The sequence below is a fragment of the Phalacrocorax aristotelis genome, chromosome 1, assembly GCF_949628215.1.
Source record: "Phalacrocorax aristotelis chromosome 1, bGulAri2.1, whole genome shotgun sequence".
Taxonomy (NCBI): Eukaryota; Metazoa; Chordata; class Aves; order Suliformes; family Phalacrocoracidae; genus Phalacrocorax; species Phalacrocorax aristotelis.
In genome coordinates, this window is record NC_134276.1 from 140,720,359 (window position 1) to 140,738,897 (window position 18,539).

The window sequence follows — 18,539 nt, forward strand, 5'->3', positions numbered from 1 at the left end:
AAGCATAGTTGAAAGATTACATTGTTGTCCTAAAGACTGGCCAATCTGTACGAGCACTTATTGTAACTCCTTCATCCAAAATAAAGAACTTCACCCTGGGAAACACCAAAGAGAGTACACTTTAGTAGAGTCCTATGAAATTAGCATACTGTATTTCTTTTATTCATCAGCTCTGCATTATGTTTTTTCTATATATTATGTCACTCCAGTTCAAACAGTAATAAATATTGCTTTAATAGAGGAAGACTGAAAAGGGCAGGACCACGTGGTATAATTCAATTAAAAAGTCTAGATCAAAACCCTCCATAGGATTCAATTTACTATTGTTCAGAGGAAGGAGTTTTGGAAACACAATGTGGGTTAGATTTCTCACTATTTCTATCCTGCTAAAATGTTCAGTTTTACTTTCAGACTTATCCTAAATCTGTACCTGTGCTTCTGAGTTTTTCCTAAATATATTCACAGTGGCATTTTCAGGTTGTCCATTTAAATGGAGCCCTTTCATCACTTTACCAGCAAGACACTTTAAGAGTCTGGTCTAAAGCCATCCATTATAAGAAAGGCTCCTATAGACTTCAGTGGGTTTGGAATTAGGCTGTAAATCGCACACACTTTAAGCTGGAAACTGTTATTCATTATGTTTGGCAAAAGTGAGAGGTTTGTGAAGCTGATGCATTACATTCCAGATAGAATTTAGACTTACTTGAAATGGTGCAACATAAAAACCAGTGCATATCCTAGTCACAAAGTAATGCATGAGCATCGAGCATTCAGATATTAATTTGGGAGTGTAGAGCAAGAAAACAGCTTTTTGATTTTAAGAATGAACTGGCTCTATTACTATCAATTCTGCTGTAGTTTTTTGAAGTTACTGCCTGTGGACCAGCCGTTCCTGTAATTCTCTAGTACATCTAGTTCTATATAAGGACTGAATGCAATCAGGAAAAGATGTTTTAGTTTTAGGCAAATAGATAACACCAGTCTACCACAAAAACTTGTACATTCCTATCATCAGTACTAGCGTAAGATCTACTTTTTTAAGAGGTAAAAGCTTATAAACAAGTTAAGTGAAACAACAATATTATTATTTCATTTGGCTGATACAATATGTTAAAAATAATGATGACTTAAGGATGTGATTGTGGAAGAGCCCCATCTAACAGCATATAACAGTTATCACTTTATAGTTCCCATCAATGTCTGTTTAAAAAATAAAGATCCCTATCTGCTCTAACGCAAGACTCTGGGATTCTCCCTAATCGTATATTTGTATAGTGGAGAAATTATGCACAGAGGTGATCTGATTCACGTCCATCACAGCTTGCAAAGAATAGCAGGGAAAAAAGTGTTAACTGTGCAATTGGAGGAGCACAACAAAGTATTTACACTATACTATGAAAGTGTTAGCTCAGGACCTAACATAAATTGTAGTAAAGTGTGGCAGGAAAAGGCGCCTGTAGGAAGAGATATTTCCTATAGGCATTGATGGTGTCAAAGCACAGGGGGGAAGCAGCATCCCTTGGAATACATTTTTCCTCCAAGACACAAACAGAGGCTGGGTAAGCATTGGCACAAGGAGGGAAGCCAGCTGAGGATAGCTCTTGTGTTACATCCTTCCCAACATAAGGAACTCTGTCTGATTGTCCTGGGTGTTTCCTTGCTAGCAAGGGTAGGCACTGCAGCTCTCCTAACTGTGGAAGCAGGCTTGAACTATGTGGCAACATCAGAACAGCTTTGGTTTATTTTCCTGCTCCAAGATGCAATGATCAAACACTGCTGCCTGTGAGCTACAGATAGCCCCCGTCACAGTATCTGCATGCCTTAGTGACCTTTGTGTTTCTTAGCCATCCCTTCCTCCAGGTCAGCCCCCTCGTAAATAAATAGCCACGCTTTTCCCTACCAATTCCAGTTTTGCTACACACATACCTAAATATGTAATTTCTGATATGATTTCCTAGGTTATCTTGGCCTTATGTTACTGAGATGACCTCACAAGGTTCTGCTCTCCTAAAGGTCCCCTCCAAAAAACACAAAACCCAACAACCCTCCCTGCCCCAAACAACATGGACAACGTGTTTTGATGCTTATTGATGCTTTTCAGATTCTTCTTTTCCCTTGTGAAAATACATTTCAAATTAAAACTATATCTTTTGCTAGAATTCTGTGAATCGAAAATCTTTTTCCAATGCTCATGTGGTTAAAACCAGGTTCAGGCTCAAACTCATCATTAAACTGGAGTTTAAAAGGGATACAAGAACATGTAGAATTAGCCCCATCGTATTCTCTTGTAATTACCTCATATGCGATCAGTAATGCATGGATCTTCACTGACATTTAAGCTGATAATTCCTCCCCCAAGCCAAATTTGAGATAAACCCTAGGGTTCTCCTGTGGCTGCCAGGAGCAGATTCACCATTTCAGTGAGACTGCACAGTGATGATGTTCTATGGGACTAGTCCTCGTGCGCTCACGCTGGGCTCTGGCCAGCTGTGCTGATGCCAGGGGCTGGGAGGAATCGCATATTGATAAACTGATCCCAACTGTGCGTAATCTTTCAAACCTTAGGTAAATCTCAGTGGGGGTGTTTCCTGAGAAAGGGCTACAGTCCTGGAATGTGTTCTGCTGCTCAGCTATGCTTGTGTAAACGCAGAGAATGTGGACAGGCTTCAATGAATTTGGCTGGGATTATGCTGCCAAATGTGGAACAGAATCTATCCCAAAGTTACTCACGCCATTAAGGAAATAATAACAATCCATTGTATTTCAATAACTCCTTTCATCCAGAAAGAATTTACAATGTTTTGAGGAAAAGATATATAATTCTCCAAAGTTATGATACAAGAGCTATTTTAAAAAAAAATTATGGAAAGACTAACTGAATTGAGCTGGTGTTTCATTTCAGCCATAAAGCACCATATGAATAAGTACAATAATAAAATGTTGTGGAGCCTGCTTATGAATACTAGCTTGTAGATAAATGAGGAAACAAAGTATTACCCTCAAAAATACCCCACTTCTGCAGACCATCTCTGTCTCTCATATTAAAATCACAAAACTACTCAGGTGAACAGAAATAGCAAGCCTACACAGAGGAAGGTAATGCTTGGGTAATTTTGATATTTGATAAACATCACACCAGCAAATTTAAGCTTGATGATCTTTCATTGCAAAGTGTTTTGTAGTTTCACTCTGTAGGTCTTCCATGCCTGGGAAGCTGCTGTCTAATGCATTACAATGGTGCCAACACGGAATGTGTATGATATTGCACCCCAGTGCTGGCTGCACTCAAATCTACCACCCTTTGAAGTGTCTCTGGAGGAAAAGTTGGTTTGTGGGTTTTTTTGCAAAGCCTTCCACTCAGTATCCCTGAGCGGATAAACATAGTGAGCCCTTTTCCAGGTAGACTCTCATCCTCCCAGATTCAGAGCAACTTTTAATTACGTGGTTCATGTCGTAACTCTTAGGAAGGCAAAAATGTTTGTGCAGACACAACGTCTGGAACACCATTGGCAAAGTTTGTTCATACATTTTAACTTCAAGACATGACACCATGGCTTAAAATCATTCTTATGATCTCAGACCAAAGGACATTTACAGTAATTGTGATCTCAGTGTGTTGATACTGCCACCCTTTTTCTGTCATTAAATCTTAACTGGCTTAGTATAGAGGCGCTTGCTGCAAACTTCCCTTTAGAACAACAAACCAGAACAGGTTCAGTTTAACCATTCAGAGGCCTTTCCATGAACTTATATGAAGGGGGGGAAACTCTACCTAGCATTCAGCATACACCAAACAGTTTTTAATCCAAACAATTTCAAAAGCTCTTTATACATTGATTCACCTACTGTGAAAGCTGAATCACTCTGTGAGACGGCCATATGCAAGAGACATGATCGCTCTTCAGTTATTTTGCTTAGATAAGCACGTAGCCGCTGCAGGAAAATATGTAAAAGGTCAGAGCATTTCTCCAAGGAGCACTGTCAATATTAGGATTGAGAGTTATCACACTTGACTTTGCAGGGTCAGAACTGGCAATAAATCATGCACAGAGGTCAGTGCATTTTACCAAGCATGGTTTGAATGCCATTTAAAAACCATTTGAAAGTTGGTCATTCTGCTGAGAATTTTGCCAGCGAAAGTGCAAGATGGTACTAATTACAGGAGAGGATGTAATGTATATGTGCACTTGTTCAAATGGGAATGGCTTGAAACTCAAACTTGTCTCCCAGAAAAGCAGCTAGGTGATTAAAATATTTTTTGGTCACAATCAGCTTCAGCTGTACATGAGCTGTACATAACAGAATTGCCAGCCTGTTATTATATTTCACAGTCAGATAATATCTAGCATGCTTTTCTCTTCAGGACAGCTAAACATCAAGCTTCCCCAGGCAGATGTTGTAAGAAAGGACAAGGTGCGGGAAGGGTGAGAAGAGTGAAAAGACAGCTGCTTACTTAGGGCCAAGACCTCCTTTCTACAGTTGATTAGGATTTAGATTTGGGGGGTGTTGGTGTCATACTGTTACTCTTTCTCTGTAGCTGCTAGATGTCTCGATCTCTCATCAGACTGTGACCTTGCAAATACAGAACTAAACTGTAACCAAGTAGAAAAATTAGTTCCGGTAGTTCAGTAGCACACTGAACAGTTTATAACACAACAGCACTCAGATTTTTTCCCAGAGGTAGGCCCATGCGTCTAAGCAAAATAAAAACATATGAGGGTCTCTGAAATAACAGGCTATATATGCAGTTACAGCCAGAATTCCCAAATAATTTCCAAAATTTGAAAAAAAAAAAACCCCAAACTACAGTTTAACAATATGCTTATAAATGCCTCACAAAAGTTATTACAGTTGACACAGAAGGAGTCTTTTAGTCAACTGAAGACTCCCATGGCCATATTTTAGCAGCAAACAGCCCCGGGACCAAACAAAATACACTAGCAAGGAAGTGCTTGAAACCGAACAAATCTCATCTAGCTCTCGCTCTTTTTACCACTTCCCTTCCACATCCAAGCTCAGGCAGCTCCACAGACAAGCTGGGTCACATAGCTGCTAGTGGACAACTTCAGCATTCAACTGTACTGAATCTTAGTGGAGTCAGTCTATGTGATAAACAAGCCTAAAGCGGCATTTCTGCCAGGGCTTCAGCTGAGGCCATGCTGGAATAAGTCATGCAAAGAGATGCAAATTGTTTTACAGTCCTGGAGACCAGGCATTTGAATCTTAACGTAGAGTAGAGGTGAAAATAACCTCATCCCAGCACTAGTTTTTTTGCACAGCACAGTTTGTATTATTTATTACTTTCTGCCCAGAGAAATACCAGGACCCAAGTAAAAGATACCAGAAATGGAGCGTACAACTAGACTCTTGGCAACTTAATGCTATTAGGGTTACATTCATCTCAGTGCAGACCAGCAGGCATGGGTCAAAGTCTTCTTAGGGCTTCTCTTGAAAAGAGATCTCAAGTGCAACTTGTTCACAACCATCACGTGTAACACTGATAAAACCTAAGCACAAACTTGGAGTCTTAAATGTAAGCAAGACTTCAGTAGTGGTTCCTCAACACTCTCCATAGGTGTGATTTTTATCTTCACTTTCTACCACATATCAGCACCTGCAATCAGCATTTTCAATACATTTTGCAGGGTCAGCAAAGGAACGATAACTATCAGCCAGTGCCCAAAGCAACAGCTAGTAATAGATGAACAATACCTAGAAAACACCTAGAAAATATCACTCTTTAGTTTTGTCTCATTTCTGTTGATATTTTTATAATGTAAATACATAAGGCTCAGGAACTTTTTGTTTTATGCATACATATTCCTTCATTCAGCATGGCAGGTTGACTGTGAAAGGCATATCTGAACAAAAATACAGACAAGGTTGCCAAAAACTCCTGAAAGAGCCTAATGTAGTCTTTTTGCACCCCTGTTCCTTCAAAAATTAAGCAGTGCCCCCCAACCTTTCTATTTTTTAAGTCTATGTACTAAAGAAATGCTGTTAATTGTTGATACCTTATATTTCTTCTGCATGACCAGGGTAAGAATTAGGACATACGTCTGACAGGCTCCAAACAGGAATTTCCATACCCTTTCTTCAGCGAGGAGTCGAAAGCAGAGCAGAAAGCAGCCAGTATTTAGATCAATGGAAATACCATGGGGAGAGGCAGAAGTAGTTGTGACCCTGTCGTGGTATTTATCATGACTGTTGTTTTGACTGGGTACAGTCCTGAAACAGGTACTGACATGCAAGATCTTGTGAAAAGCTGAAGCTACTCCAAGCATAGTTCTCCCTGTCTAAAAGCGGGGTTGCATAGAAAAAGTAGTTTGAGTTGGCATTTTCAACAAAACCTTTCAGCAGGAAATTTTGATGAAAATCATATTATATTAGAGATTCTTTTGTATCCCATGTTCTTTGAGAAAGAAATGACCTAAGATCTGAAATGGATGAAAGGCAGAATTCTTTTTCACACAAATTTTATGAACCCTGGGGAAGTTTTGAAAAGCTAAAGTGAAGAAGCCCAAAGCTTGTATGCATCGTAATATAGGAGACAGTTAATTCTGCTCCATTTGTATGGAGGGGGGAAAAAAACCCACCCCCCAAAACCAAACAAAAAACCTAAAAAAATTCATTATTAATTTTTCCATAAAGAAATAAAGTGAAGATCTTTTAAATAAAAGAATGAAGAGAAACACAAGAAGAAATACAAGCTATTCAACTAGGCCCATTATCAGGATTAAACTGACTAAAATTAGTTATCTGTTGAGAGACAAACTGCTTGATGTGAATGTCTTAATATATTCTGGCAGAAAACAGATTGGATTATTCTAATACTCTATTTTAAATGATAGCTATACGTGCTGACATATGGTCTCAAGCAACTCCTTCAAATGAAATGAAGGAGAACTTATTCCAGTAATAGAATTAACTGATATGGCATCCAGAGTAATGTATTGGCTGTCTGCAGTTGAAAGGATACTTATTTGGCTTTATTAATTTTACTGATCCTACTGTTAGATAACCTGTTTTTCCACTGGGTCCAGAGCAAGGAGTTAGAGGCCACTATAGCAATGAAGTACTACTTTGGCTTTATAAAGGAGGTAAACACTCCAAGGATCTCTCACATACTCTAGTGTTCAGCATTGCACACCTCCAATTTGTACTCCCTCTTTCTTCAGATATCCATTGCTTCCAAGTTAGTACCCAATACATGAACGAGAAAGTACCTCAGAATGGTGTTTGGAGCAGCCTGTATAGCAGAAAATTACTGGGAGGACACCAGTAGCCAAAAACCAGAAAAGCATCATTCCAGGTGCTTCAACACTCATTTCTAGTCAGAAGGCAGAGCACCCATCTCTTCCTTAAAGTGCTTTCTCCCTGTCAGCCCTTGCATAGCTGAAACAAAGATGGAACAGGCAAGCTTTAACATGCTGTAGTTAGAATACCCAAGCACTGGGAACTTGTGCACAAATCTATTGGGCCTAAGTCCTTAAGTTGAAAATGGCAAATTTTGCAGTCACCAAGCTACAGTCTCAACACTCCATCCTGACAATATTTGACTTTACACAAAACTTTTTAATTTTCATAATCTGAAGAGAGTAAGTTCCACTCCCTGAAACAGACACCAGTACGAGATCATCCAGTCATGGCAGTGATAATGAACAACCTATGTCAAAACATAATCCTTATTTATAGTCCGAGACAGTTTAACAAATGTACTGATAAACTAGGAAAAAATCAATAAAAATAAACATCAATAACCAGTAACAGCTCTGTGCTATCTCAAGGAAGTGCATGCTACAGTAGGACAGCTGGTTCTACATAGTCAAGAAGTATAAGGTAGGGCTTTGAAGTTGGATTTTCCTCAAGTCTTTTGTAGAGACAAAACTGTATATGGAAGTTGGCATCAATGGAAAAAAGCAGCACATAACTCAACCTTGGGGCAAAGATTTATTTCTAGTCACCAACTGAGATCATGAAATGAAAGAAGAGAATTAGCTCAAAAAACCCCACCAGTCTAGATACTACAATGTGAAGAATGCTGGCTTGCAGCTGCCTAAGGTAAAGGTCAGGAATGAGGCTAAGCCTGACAACAGTGAATATACTCGTGTATATTCAACCAATATCTCCCCTTTACTAGCCCACCAACAAATTATACGGCGCTTTGAAAGAACACACCTTCTTTGAAGCAATTTTGTTAGCTTTCATTGCTGCAAAGCTGTTTGAGGGTATTGAAGTATTTGAGATCAAAATAACTCTGCTACGTACAGGGCAATTGGAACTTGCTTGCTTTCTTTTAGGGAAGGAGGAAAAAAGGGAAGTCCTATGACAGAAATAGTCACTAAAATCCTGAGGAAGCAGCAGTAGCTCCCTGTTGTCTACCTTTTAATCCCTAGTTTTCTCTAAGTACATCTTTTTCTAAAGCAGCCTGTTTTTCTTTATTTGTCATCATCGAGAAAGTTTGAGACATCATGTTCACCTGATTGTGCGAAGCAGATGAGAAGTCTGCATTAGTGCTTACTCCAGAGGAGATGTATGTATTAGACAACCTCTGATCACACCACTGAAGTTGAATGATCTCATGAAGATTCTTTCAACAGTCCAGGCATTTGATATGTGCTATACAAGGCAATTAACTAAATCAGATCTCATTAGGACAAGACAAGATATCATGAGCTACAAGACATCAAAAAAGTTGTCTTTATTTAATCTATGCTATTCATCTTCAGTTGCCTGGTTACATTCTGTAGTGTTTTGGACTAGTGTTGAGTAGAAGAGACAGTGCCACAGTCTAGCACATGTAGCAATTCCATTGCGTTTCCAGTCTTGACTTGAATCGGGTTGTTTACTCAGAGCTTAACTGTGGTGCCAGTTCACTTTGTTGAATAGTCTGAGGCATGCACTTTGTCTCTGCAGAAGAATCTTCAGATCCCCTGGTGGCAAGTGAAAGGCTTTATTAAGTTCCAGTAGAGACTGAGTGGAGCCAACTGTCACAACATTTTGCAAAGGCTGATAGCTACTCAAATCATTTAAGATCAGAGAATCCCATAGATTATTATTTTTTTAAAATAATCATTTGCAATGCAGCTTTTGCTTTCCACGTCTTTCATCCAGGAGGGCCTGGCAGAACTGGCTGAATACAAAGCACTTGCTTCATTTTCAAGTGAAAGCAGTGGGTGTTAGGAGCCCTGATACCCACCATTTCTAAAATTTAATTAGTTCCCTCCAGAAGTTCAGTTTAGGAATCAATCAGGCCTCATTGATTCCTGGGGCAGGGGACATAGAAGATTAGGGAACATGCATAGACTTGTTGAGTTATGCAACTCCAGCAAAGCCTCACTTACTAATTGAAAGGGGAAACCTATTTCTCCTGGGGAGGAGGCAAATAAATTAAAATCAAGGCATTAATTAGGACCTTATGTAATCTTTACAAATGCCTGCACTCCTTAAGACAGCTTCCAAACTCCTGAATAGATGGAAAGTTGCAACATATAAGAAAGAATATACAGGCTTTAAGTATGTGCAACTCTACTGTGTTTTTGTGTTTGGTTTCCCCCCCTTTTCCAGTAGTCCTTACTAAATTCTGGCAGCTAGTAAGCTTAAAGCTGTGTAATAATTACAAGAGCTGCTGATCGTAGGGAAGATTATGATAAAGTAGTCTTTTCGTGTTACCAGCTTCAAAATTTGGAGGACACCATCTGGTCTGTCATCTCAAACAAGACCAGCAACAGTGGCTTGGAGCCACTTGGAAAAAGGCTGATGACTGAGGTTTTAGGTACTCTTACTGGAGGTTTTAAGGTGTAGCAGTACTTACATGACAGCAGGGGACACAGAAGCAAGAAAGCCATCAAGCAGAAGGAACACAAGAACACTTAGGATCGATGTAATGACAATCATGTCTCCACTCCTTCGACCAGGCCAGGTATCAATTTTCGAGGGGAGTTTAACTAGAAAAGCATGGAAAGAATGTTCCTATTTTTGACCATGAACACCCCCGCCAAACAGAAGAAAGTTGGTGATTTAGGAGAGGCAAACTGATTATGTCTATACCTGAAGATGATTTATGGGAAACAGGTGTAAGACTCAATGTCAGGATTTAGAGTTTATAAGCTTTCCTCAGTAGATTAGCCAGTATGACAAGTATCTGTATTACTGAGAAATGTCAACAGCAACAGATACCATGACACGCATCAAATCTGAAACCGCACGTACAAACTTTATCTTTACTAAAAGAATTGTTTTGAAGTACACAAAAGTAGTGCAGAACTGTTGCATATTTAAGTCTGAGACTCCAATATTGAAAGACTGACAAAATCATTAAAACTGTAGGAAAGGACTAGATGTTTCTCGTAGAGCAACAGCGTCCTAAGACAAGCACAGCTACTCAGAAGACCCAAGCAAAGTCACAAACTTACCTCTTCTGGTTTTGATTGGATCAGACCAGAGAGTTTGGTCTTTTATTATACCTTCAGTGCTATCTAGCAATACATATTTAAACCTGTGGGGAGAAAGTGTTAAATTAGGTATTTCAAATTTGAGCTTCCTTACTAGCATATTTAAGCTACTAGATTAGCTGGTCAGACTTCAGGTTTTGTCAAAGCATTAGTTGGAGACAAAGGTAACTATTTCCAGAGACCTTATAAAGAAAAAATAGAATTAATAATGGAAAAGCATTCTGTGCTATGTCATGCACAGCTTGCACTTTGTTCATGTGAGCCTTGACAGATGATAGCTTTCCAACAACAGTTTTTCCCAGCTTTCTATTCCCTGTTGTGAAGGGCCTAGTTATTTAGGACAGCAAGTGGTTTTGATTTCCATATGGAAGTCGAAGATTTTGTCCAACAACAGAGATCTTTGGCACTTTCCCTGCTAGAAGAGAGCATTGAAGAGACTGGCCAACATCAGATTTGGCAAAGAAATTAAGTTTCCATTCAACAATAGTTTGAGTTTTCAGAAATGTCCTGAAGAGACGGAAGAGGAGATGGTTTTTGCAAAACTAAGAGCCCATAGTATTTTGTTTCAAAAGCATATTAGGTCTCCACAGCAGATATGGCTCCACATGACTGCCACTTTTACTACGGCTTTTAAATAGCTGGCAACAACAAAACAAGTGTTTCAGGTTACAGCTGTCAGGGTGCCCGAATTCCCCAGATGGCCGGCTTCCCCAGACAACAGGGGTCAGACGAGCCTGCAAGCCACCTGGCCCTCACTGTGAAGTCTCCCGTAACATTAGGGGCTTCCTGGAGCTAGAGAACAAGGAGGGCTTTGGCTCCCCAGAATCCCATCAAAAGAAAGCAACCAGAGCCAGATCAAGTGTCCACAATTTGGCAAAATCATCTAACAGAAAATACATGGTGAATAATTGCAACATAATTTTCCAGTCAAAATCCTTTTCTACCAGCAGTTTCTGATCAGATGCTGTCACTGGATTACCTACTCCAACATAGGCATAGATTCAGCAGTTCACACGAGTTTTCCTATTGATCCATGAATTTAACCTGATAGAGCTCACCACTGCTAGGGCACCATTGAGCACCATCTGCAGGGTGCTAGTGCAAAGCCAAGCCATCTTCATAACTACCCTTGCAATAGAGCATTTCAGTTAGGGACCGGTAATTCACAACATACCATTACAAAGGAATATTACAGACTCAAAGTTGCTTCCTTTTGTGTTTTAAGATCAGCAATCACCTTGTAAGAAATAAGAATAATACCTGTATGTTGTGTCTGGTGCAAGAGGTGGGTTACAGACAGCTAAGAAGTTTGGGTCATACAAACAAGTCCCATCATCCCCAACTCTGAAGAGGTATTGTTTCAGGACATCAGAAACTTTGTTGACATCTCCTACATCAGCAAGTTTGGGAGGTGATGCACAACTGGGTACATTGAACGAGGCAGCCTTGTAAGGTCCAAGCTGCCCCCCACTTGTTTGTTGGAAGGTGTTGTCAAGTGGTTTGCTGCTGTTGTCAGTCACCAGGGAGCTTATTGCACTTGCTGCAGGAGAGATGATTTTTAACAAGGCTGTTAGAACTAATTCAGCCCTTTCCATTCACCCTGTATTTACTTGGCAACTTGCTTTTCTACCCCAAAACACTCAAAAGGGAAACCAAAAATCTGCTACCAGTTTGGCTGTAGTGATCCTACCCCTTCCTCCATATTTGTTGATGAAATTCTTTACACTTGTCCCTCAGAAACTGTGAAGGATCCACAGCATATCTCAGAGCAATACTTCTTAGTAGCCACCCTCCCCAAATCCCTCTTTTCTGAGGAGAATCTGGTGGAGTAGGGAGGAGGATGGCAAAGGCTGCTCTTGCCCCATGCCACGCATGGCTCCAATAAACATCCAGTAAATTCTGCCATTTCAGATTTGATACTATAGCCAAGCATAATTCCTATAGAGTCACAACTTTCTTGTCTCCTGGAGCAGAAACCCTTAGACCTCTGGTCATGCAGCAGCTGGACCTCCCAGAACCGCACAGTATGCAGACCAGTGTGTAGGGACTGCATGAACAGATGTGGTATCTGCATTTCTGGCCAGCCAGGCATTTCACTGCTTCTAGACAGCATGCCTCAGAAAGCCTGGAAGTCCTCACAGCTTCAAGCAAAGTGTGAATCTGCACCCAGCCCTACAGCATAGTTTGGAAGCCCAGTTGCAGCTCTTGAACCTTTCCTGCTGCAAAGCCAAGACAGAAATCCCAAGGGACAGTCCCAAGTTCTGCAACTGTGGGTTAAATTTTTTAGGGGGAGCCCCCTCCAGCTGTTCAGTGCTGTCAGCAGCAAATGAATGATCGTTTTTCCAAAGCTGTGGTACCTTGGGAGCAACTTCAGTTTCAAAGCATTCTGCTGTGCTCCTGGAGCGGACTTCTTGCAACTACTTGGTTATGAGAAGTTTTTAAGCTGTGATCCAATGCAAAATTAAACCTGCTTTATACGGGAAAAGTTTCTAGGACAGATTAGAGATACAACTTAAGGGGCAGTGCTCAAGATAGTTGAGCTGTGACACCCCTCTCTTTAATAGGAGCCTATAACACAAAATCAAATACTAGCTAAGACATGCTCTATTCTCAGGCTTGGTTTTCCAAACTGTAACACTTCTCACAGCTAGGTCTTCCTGCTCTCCCAGTCTCCACTTCAATAACTCTTAGCCTGACTTTGATGAGCAAGTAAGAGCTGATGACTACGCAAGTTTGCTTTGTGTTTTTTTTGTTTGTTGGGTTTTGTTTATTTTTTTAGACTTTACTAGGTAGATCAAGTCTGATAGTGACATTAACAAGAACAGAGCTAAAAGTTACATTACTTCTTCAGAAGTTTGCTAAACCCTTAGTTTTGTAGTATGCTGGCACATTTTCTTACCAGCAGAGCTGCACATAAGGTGTTAAGAAAATTAAGTTCTCTTACATTTTCCTGTCTTCCTGCTCCAGGAGGCATCCAAGGGTGAGCCAATGTGCTTCACTGCAGACCAGAGATAAATCCAAACAAAATTCCTCCCAATCTGCCAAGTAACAAGTTTGCATCTGCTTGCCTTAAAGGCAGCAGAAGAAATTTCTCTCTATATAACCCCTTTTTTAGAGATTCACCCATCTATGTAAGAAGCTTTTGCCATAGAATCTGCAGAAGACAGGTGGTTAATGTAATTTCTAAAACAAACCATCATATTTGCAGGTATAACTAGGTATCAGTAGCCTTTTATAGAATTGTAATCCACTTATAGTCTGTTTCAGACATATAAAGGTGTGCACTTCAGTCACGGGATGTGTCTTAGAAGGCCGTGCATTCACAATTGTCTACGTTAGCTGTATGGGATAGCGTCTCTGGTTATGGCTTCTACCCATCCAAGGCCTCCTCCTTCCACCCTGTCCAAAGTGTCAACAATCAGCAGTGGAAGTTTTAGACCATTTTGTCTGTTGGCCAGTTTCTCTACTGCCCCACTCAAGATCTCTTCTGTGTGCCTCTCAGAAAAGGAGGCTGCATACAGCCATCAGGGGAGAAGGCATAATATAAGGAAGCCATTTATTTCTGTCAGCTTACAGAGCAGCCCTAGCTGGCATTCAAAACAGTCTGCCAGAGCAGCAGGGAACAGAGAAGGCAGCTTTTGGTCACTGCCAGCAATGTGTCATTGCCAAGCAGTTATGAAACTCATTTTATCAATGAACCCGTGGGCCAGGCATCTTTGACCACAAGTCCAGCATGACTTGCCTTTGTCTACCAAAAAAACCAAACCACAACAAAAAACCCAACCACCCCCCCAGTGTAGTCCTTGCAAGTCCTGGCTACCTTAACTATGAAGCAAACAGCAGCAGTTACCAAGTTTCTTTCGGTAGGTTTGCTTTGGGGAACTCAGGGTTTTATACAAAGCATTTGTGTTTAGATGGAGATAAGGTATTGGACAGTGGACCACTTGGTTTCATTAGCAAGATTTGGGCAAATGTTTATAGCTGATAGTGCTGCACCATGCTTACTGGGGTCAGCTAGCACAGCACTAACACTTGCTATCATTAATCAGCCCCATTGAAATACTATGGTTATTTATATTATATAATAATACCCTGGAGAAAAGTAAGACCAGAGGCTCAGTTTGTACACAGCTTACAGCTACAGATTTTTGTCTTTCCCCCCATTCAGACCCACTCCCATCAAATTGTGAGTAATTGCATGCAATGGCCACATCATGTGGCTACCTTCCAGAGGGGCGTAATGCTGGATACTCACCTGATTCCTTCATTGCGTACAAGTAGATGACATAAGATTTATTTGGATACAGTGAGCTGTCAAACATACAGAAAGGTTTTTCTAGAGCAACTGTAGTGAGAGTGGGATTGTTTGTAGCAAGCTGAGGGGCTGCAATCTGAGGCTTCAGGCTTTGATCTAGAAGAGAAGGTTAGCAAAAAAGTGTCTGAAAAAAATCTTCCTCCTCTCCCCCTGCAAGCTCTGACTCAAAAGGGAAGATGTGGCAATGCTAAAAAACATTAAAATATAGAAGGGGGAGGAGAACTGCAGTTGAGCAGGAAACAGCCTACCTGTCCTGTGAAAGTTTGAGAGTTAGGGGTTTGCTTTAATGCAAAATGGAGAATGCAATAATTTGGGGAGGGAGGTAAGGGATGCTGCTTCTCAAACATACTGATCTCATCACCTCAGAAGGACAAAGGCAAAGCCTCATTATAGAAGAGACTTGAGCCTCTGTCTTTAGGATCCCACATACAGCCTCCCCCCTCCAGCAGCAGCACAAGATGCAGTACAGTCAGCTCTTGAATCCTTTAGCAGCAAGGAGTCTTAATAAGGCTTTTAAGACCAGGCTTGTTAACATACAGAGCGAGATATTTAGCAGAGAGGAACATGGGAGTTTTGGTTTTTGATGTGAGAGACCAAGTGGTATTAGAATAAAATTTGTATCAGATACTTCCCTCCTCCCCACACACGCTCTTCCCATCTCTAGTCTCCCGGGGAAGATTAACTAAGAATGAAGACAGAGATTCAGCAGCTCCTCCTCCTCCTCCCCAGCCTAGCTGCAGTAGAGGCATTTTAACAATCTTCCAGCTGAATATTTGTTTGAGGCCTCTAAACTCCCATCCCAATACAGATCTTGGGGCAGAAAGTTGACATCCAAGACAAAACAAAAAAAAGTACAAGAAACAGAAAGGCAAGAGATACAAAGAGAGGAGCAACAAAAAGGACAAGAGGCTGCATATAGATGCCTCTTACCTGCACCCAGCTGTCCCAAGCAGCAAAAGGCTAATACAACCCAAGGGCTGCACATGCTTGAGCCCTCCAGAAACCTGCCACAAAAGGAAAACCAATTCTGTGAGGCAGCCCCCACTGAAGAGCTCCCACATCCACTCCCTCCCTGAAGTTAACCACACCTGCTTCTTTCAACCAGGTCCCTATGGTTAGAAGCTACTCACCCCCTCAGGACCTCCCTATATGCTTATTGCCCCTCCTGCTCAGGTGTCACCAACCCTCTTCTCCCTTCCCGCCCCCCCCTTCCCCCCCCCAAGCTCTTTTCTGCTCCCAGGTGAGGAAGGGTGTTGCAGCTTTGATTTCCACCTGAGACTGGGCACCAGTGTAGTTCTCAGCAGTGCTGTGGGTGTAAAGAGAGGGGTTTTTTCCCACTTCTGTCATTGATAGGTGGCTTTGTTCTTTACCTTCTGTCTAGAAACTTTTAAAATCTCCTACATAGGGAAAATTTGGAACTGAATATCTGAACCTGGCATGCAGTCTGCATCATGGATGGTTCTGATTCAGAGCTCTAAATTTGGGCAGCCTTAACAGAGGTTACAATTGCCTTCTGAATTGTGTTTCCTGGGTTACATCCTGAAAAACATAAGCCTTCTGCTTCTGGTTAACCCTGATGGGATTCAGGGCAACTATATGAAGAGCAAACCACTGGGAAATCTGAATCTGACCTGTTGTACTGAATTGTTCAGCTGAGAATATTCTTGATGAGAAACTGCTATTACAAATGGTCTGTTACATAAGAGCTCAGATTACAAAATTATTAATCACCCACTTAAAATAGGCTGAGGGGAAAAAATAAGTATCAGCAAGATTTTACAGAATTAATGGGGCTGACATGATGTCACTGCAGCAACTCCAGATTTACACTAATATCACTACGGTTACATTACCAAAACTGTCTCCTTTATGGATATGCCATGGGCCCCAGAAACCTGTTTGAAGTGTGTAATCGAATGATTATAATGCAATTTCCTCCCCATATGTGTTTCATTTTGTTTCAGATTCTGCATGTCATCTCCAGTATATTTGGTTTAACTTTTTTCTCACACTACTTTTGAGGGAGAATATTGAATACAGGAGTTACCCTAGATTTACACTGCTATAGAATAAAAATGAGTTGTATTATTCCTTCTCACTCTACGATGCACTCAGCCTGTGCTTGCATAAATACTCAGGTAAATCAGATTAAGCCAGAAGAGATCTTACCCTTCTGTCTTTTATTCCTAGGAATCTGATTTTTAACATTTATACTAGGGGGGTTAGTTGTACAGCCTTGGTACTGATCTGCTCAAGAGTGGTTTTATCCCTTAAAGCAATATAATAATGCACAAAACCCATAAAGTTTCTGACTCCACAGTAATAGCAGAGCTTAAGAACAAGAAGATCTCTTTCTCCATCATAAAATCAATACTTTCTTCAAACAATTATTCCTGTAAAATCCGAACCTGAGTTCCTTAGACAGGTAACCCTTCCAGAGCAATCAGCAGTGGCTTTTTTTCCCTTTAGACAAAAAATTGATGCATTATTTGCCCAATTAAAAAAAAAAAAGCAGACACCAGGACATATTCAATGGCAGAGAAAAAGAAAAATTCTATGTCATGGCATGCAAGCCATTTACATGTGCTGCAGGATACTCTTCCAAGTTTTATAAGACAGCATCAAAACAGGCAACAGAAAAGAATATAAATTTTTAAAATCAACAGATTAAGGAAGACCCAGAATCACAACAAAATTTTTGATTTAAAGGTAGCAATTTTTTTTTCTTTTTTTGATTCAGAGACATTAAGCAATAAAGTCAGCACTTATTACTCAGGCAAAACTCTGCATGACCTTCTTGGAGCCTTGCCTGGATGAAGAGTCTGGCAAACTGCTCCTTGGTCTACAGTCATGCAAACTGTTACTCAGGTGATTGATTTTACAACAGCCAGGAGTATGTCAGTAGAGCTGCTCATCACAGGAAGTTAATCACCTTTCAAAGTGGGTACAGGATGACAGTTTTAGCCATTATTTTTCATGAGTCTATTTTTTTAAGCCACCATGATTTGGCTGAGTACAAGGCTATCTTGTGCTCTGGTGGAATTCACCAGCCACAATAAGGGGGGAGAACATTGCCCATGTTGTGAGATTTTAAAATTGCTGGGTTTGTTCCATACTCAGAAGAATCTCAAACAAAGGTAGAAAATTAACATGACCATAAACTCTCTCATCTCCATCTGTGCTGGCACATGTGTCCTAAATTAGGACCAGATCTCATCCTTGCTTACCCTTGTGTAAATCCATATTAACTCCACTGAAGTCAGGGGAGCTGGTCTGGATTTAAAGGATGTTACCATGAACAAACTTAACCTCAGTATAATTACAGAGTTCCCTAAAGGAAGCACAAGAAAATACACCGATGTAAATTCCTGTCTTTGTTTAAGCAACAATGCCAATTTTCTTGCTCTGTGTTACCTTTTGGACAACTCTGGAATAATTCATAGAAGCCTCCAGAGTCCGTTTGGATTGATGGCTTTGTGAGAAAAAATCTTGCCTGTAAGCCCTGGCTTTCCAAGGCTGTGTGAAACTCATGTTTGGGGAGGAAGGGGCCTGAAGTCCCAAAAGGCCATTAAACGTATGGAACTCTCCAGGATCTGAAGTCCAAACCTGCTTTATGTGCTTGGCTCTGGGTGTAGTGGAGATAACCCTCCATAAACTGCTGTGCTCCATCTCTCTAGTCCACTGCATGGGCTAAAATTTATGGGCAACTTGCAAGCCCAGCTCCATGTAAAGAACATTATAGCGTTTAATAAAGAGATTAAAAAACATGG

General features: G+C 40.7%; 1 protein-coding gene across 1 annotated transcript; it reads right to left on the minus strand.

The window, feature by feature from the left end:
• Positions 1-8,117: 8,117 nt before the first annotated feature.
• On the minus strand, positions 8,118-15,847 carry UPK3A (uroplakin 3A). Its single transcript, XM_075112582.1, has 6 exons — positions 15,700-15,847; positions 14,710-14,865; positions 11,715-11,994; positions 10,416-10,498; positions 9,815-9,947; positions 8,118-8,933 (listed from the first exon to the last, which is right to left on the minus strand). Exons 1-6 carry the CDS (start codon positions 15,752-15,754, stop codon positions 8,846-8,848), a joined length of 795 nt encoding a protein of 264 aa, XP_074968683.1. The 5' UTR covers positions 15,755-15,847; the 3' UTR covers positions 8,118-8,845.
• Between the last annotated feature and the right edge of the window lie 2,692 nt (positions 15,848-18,539).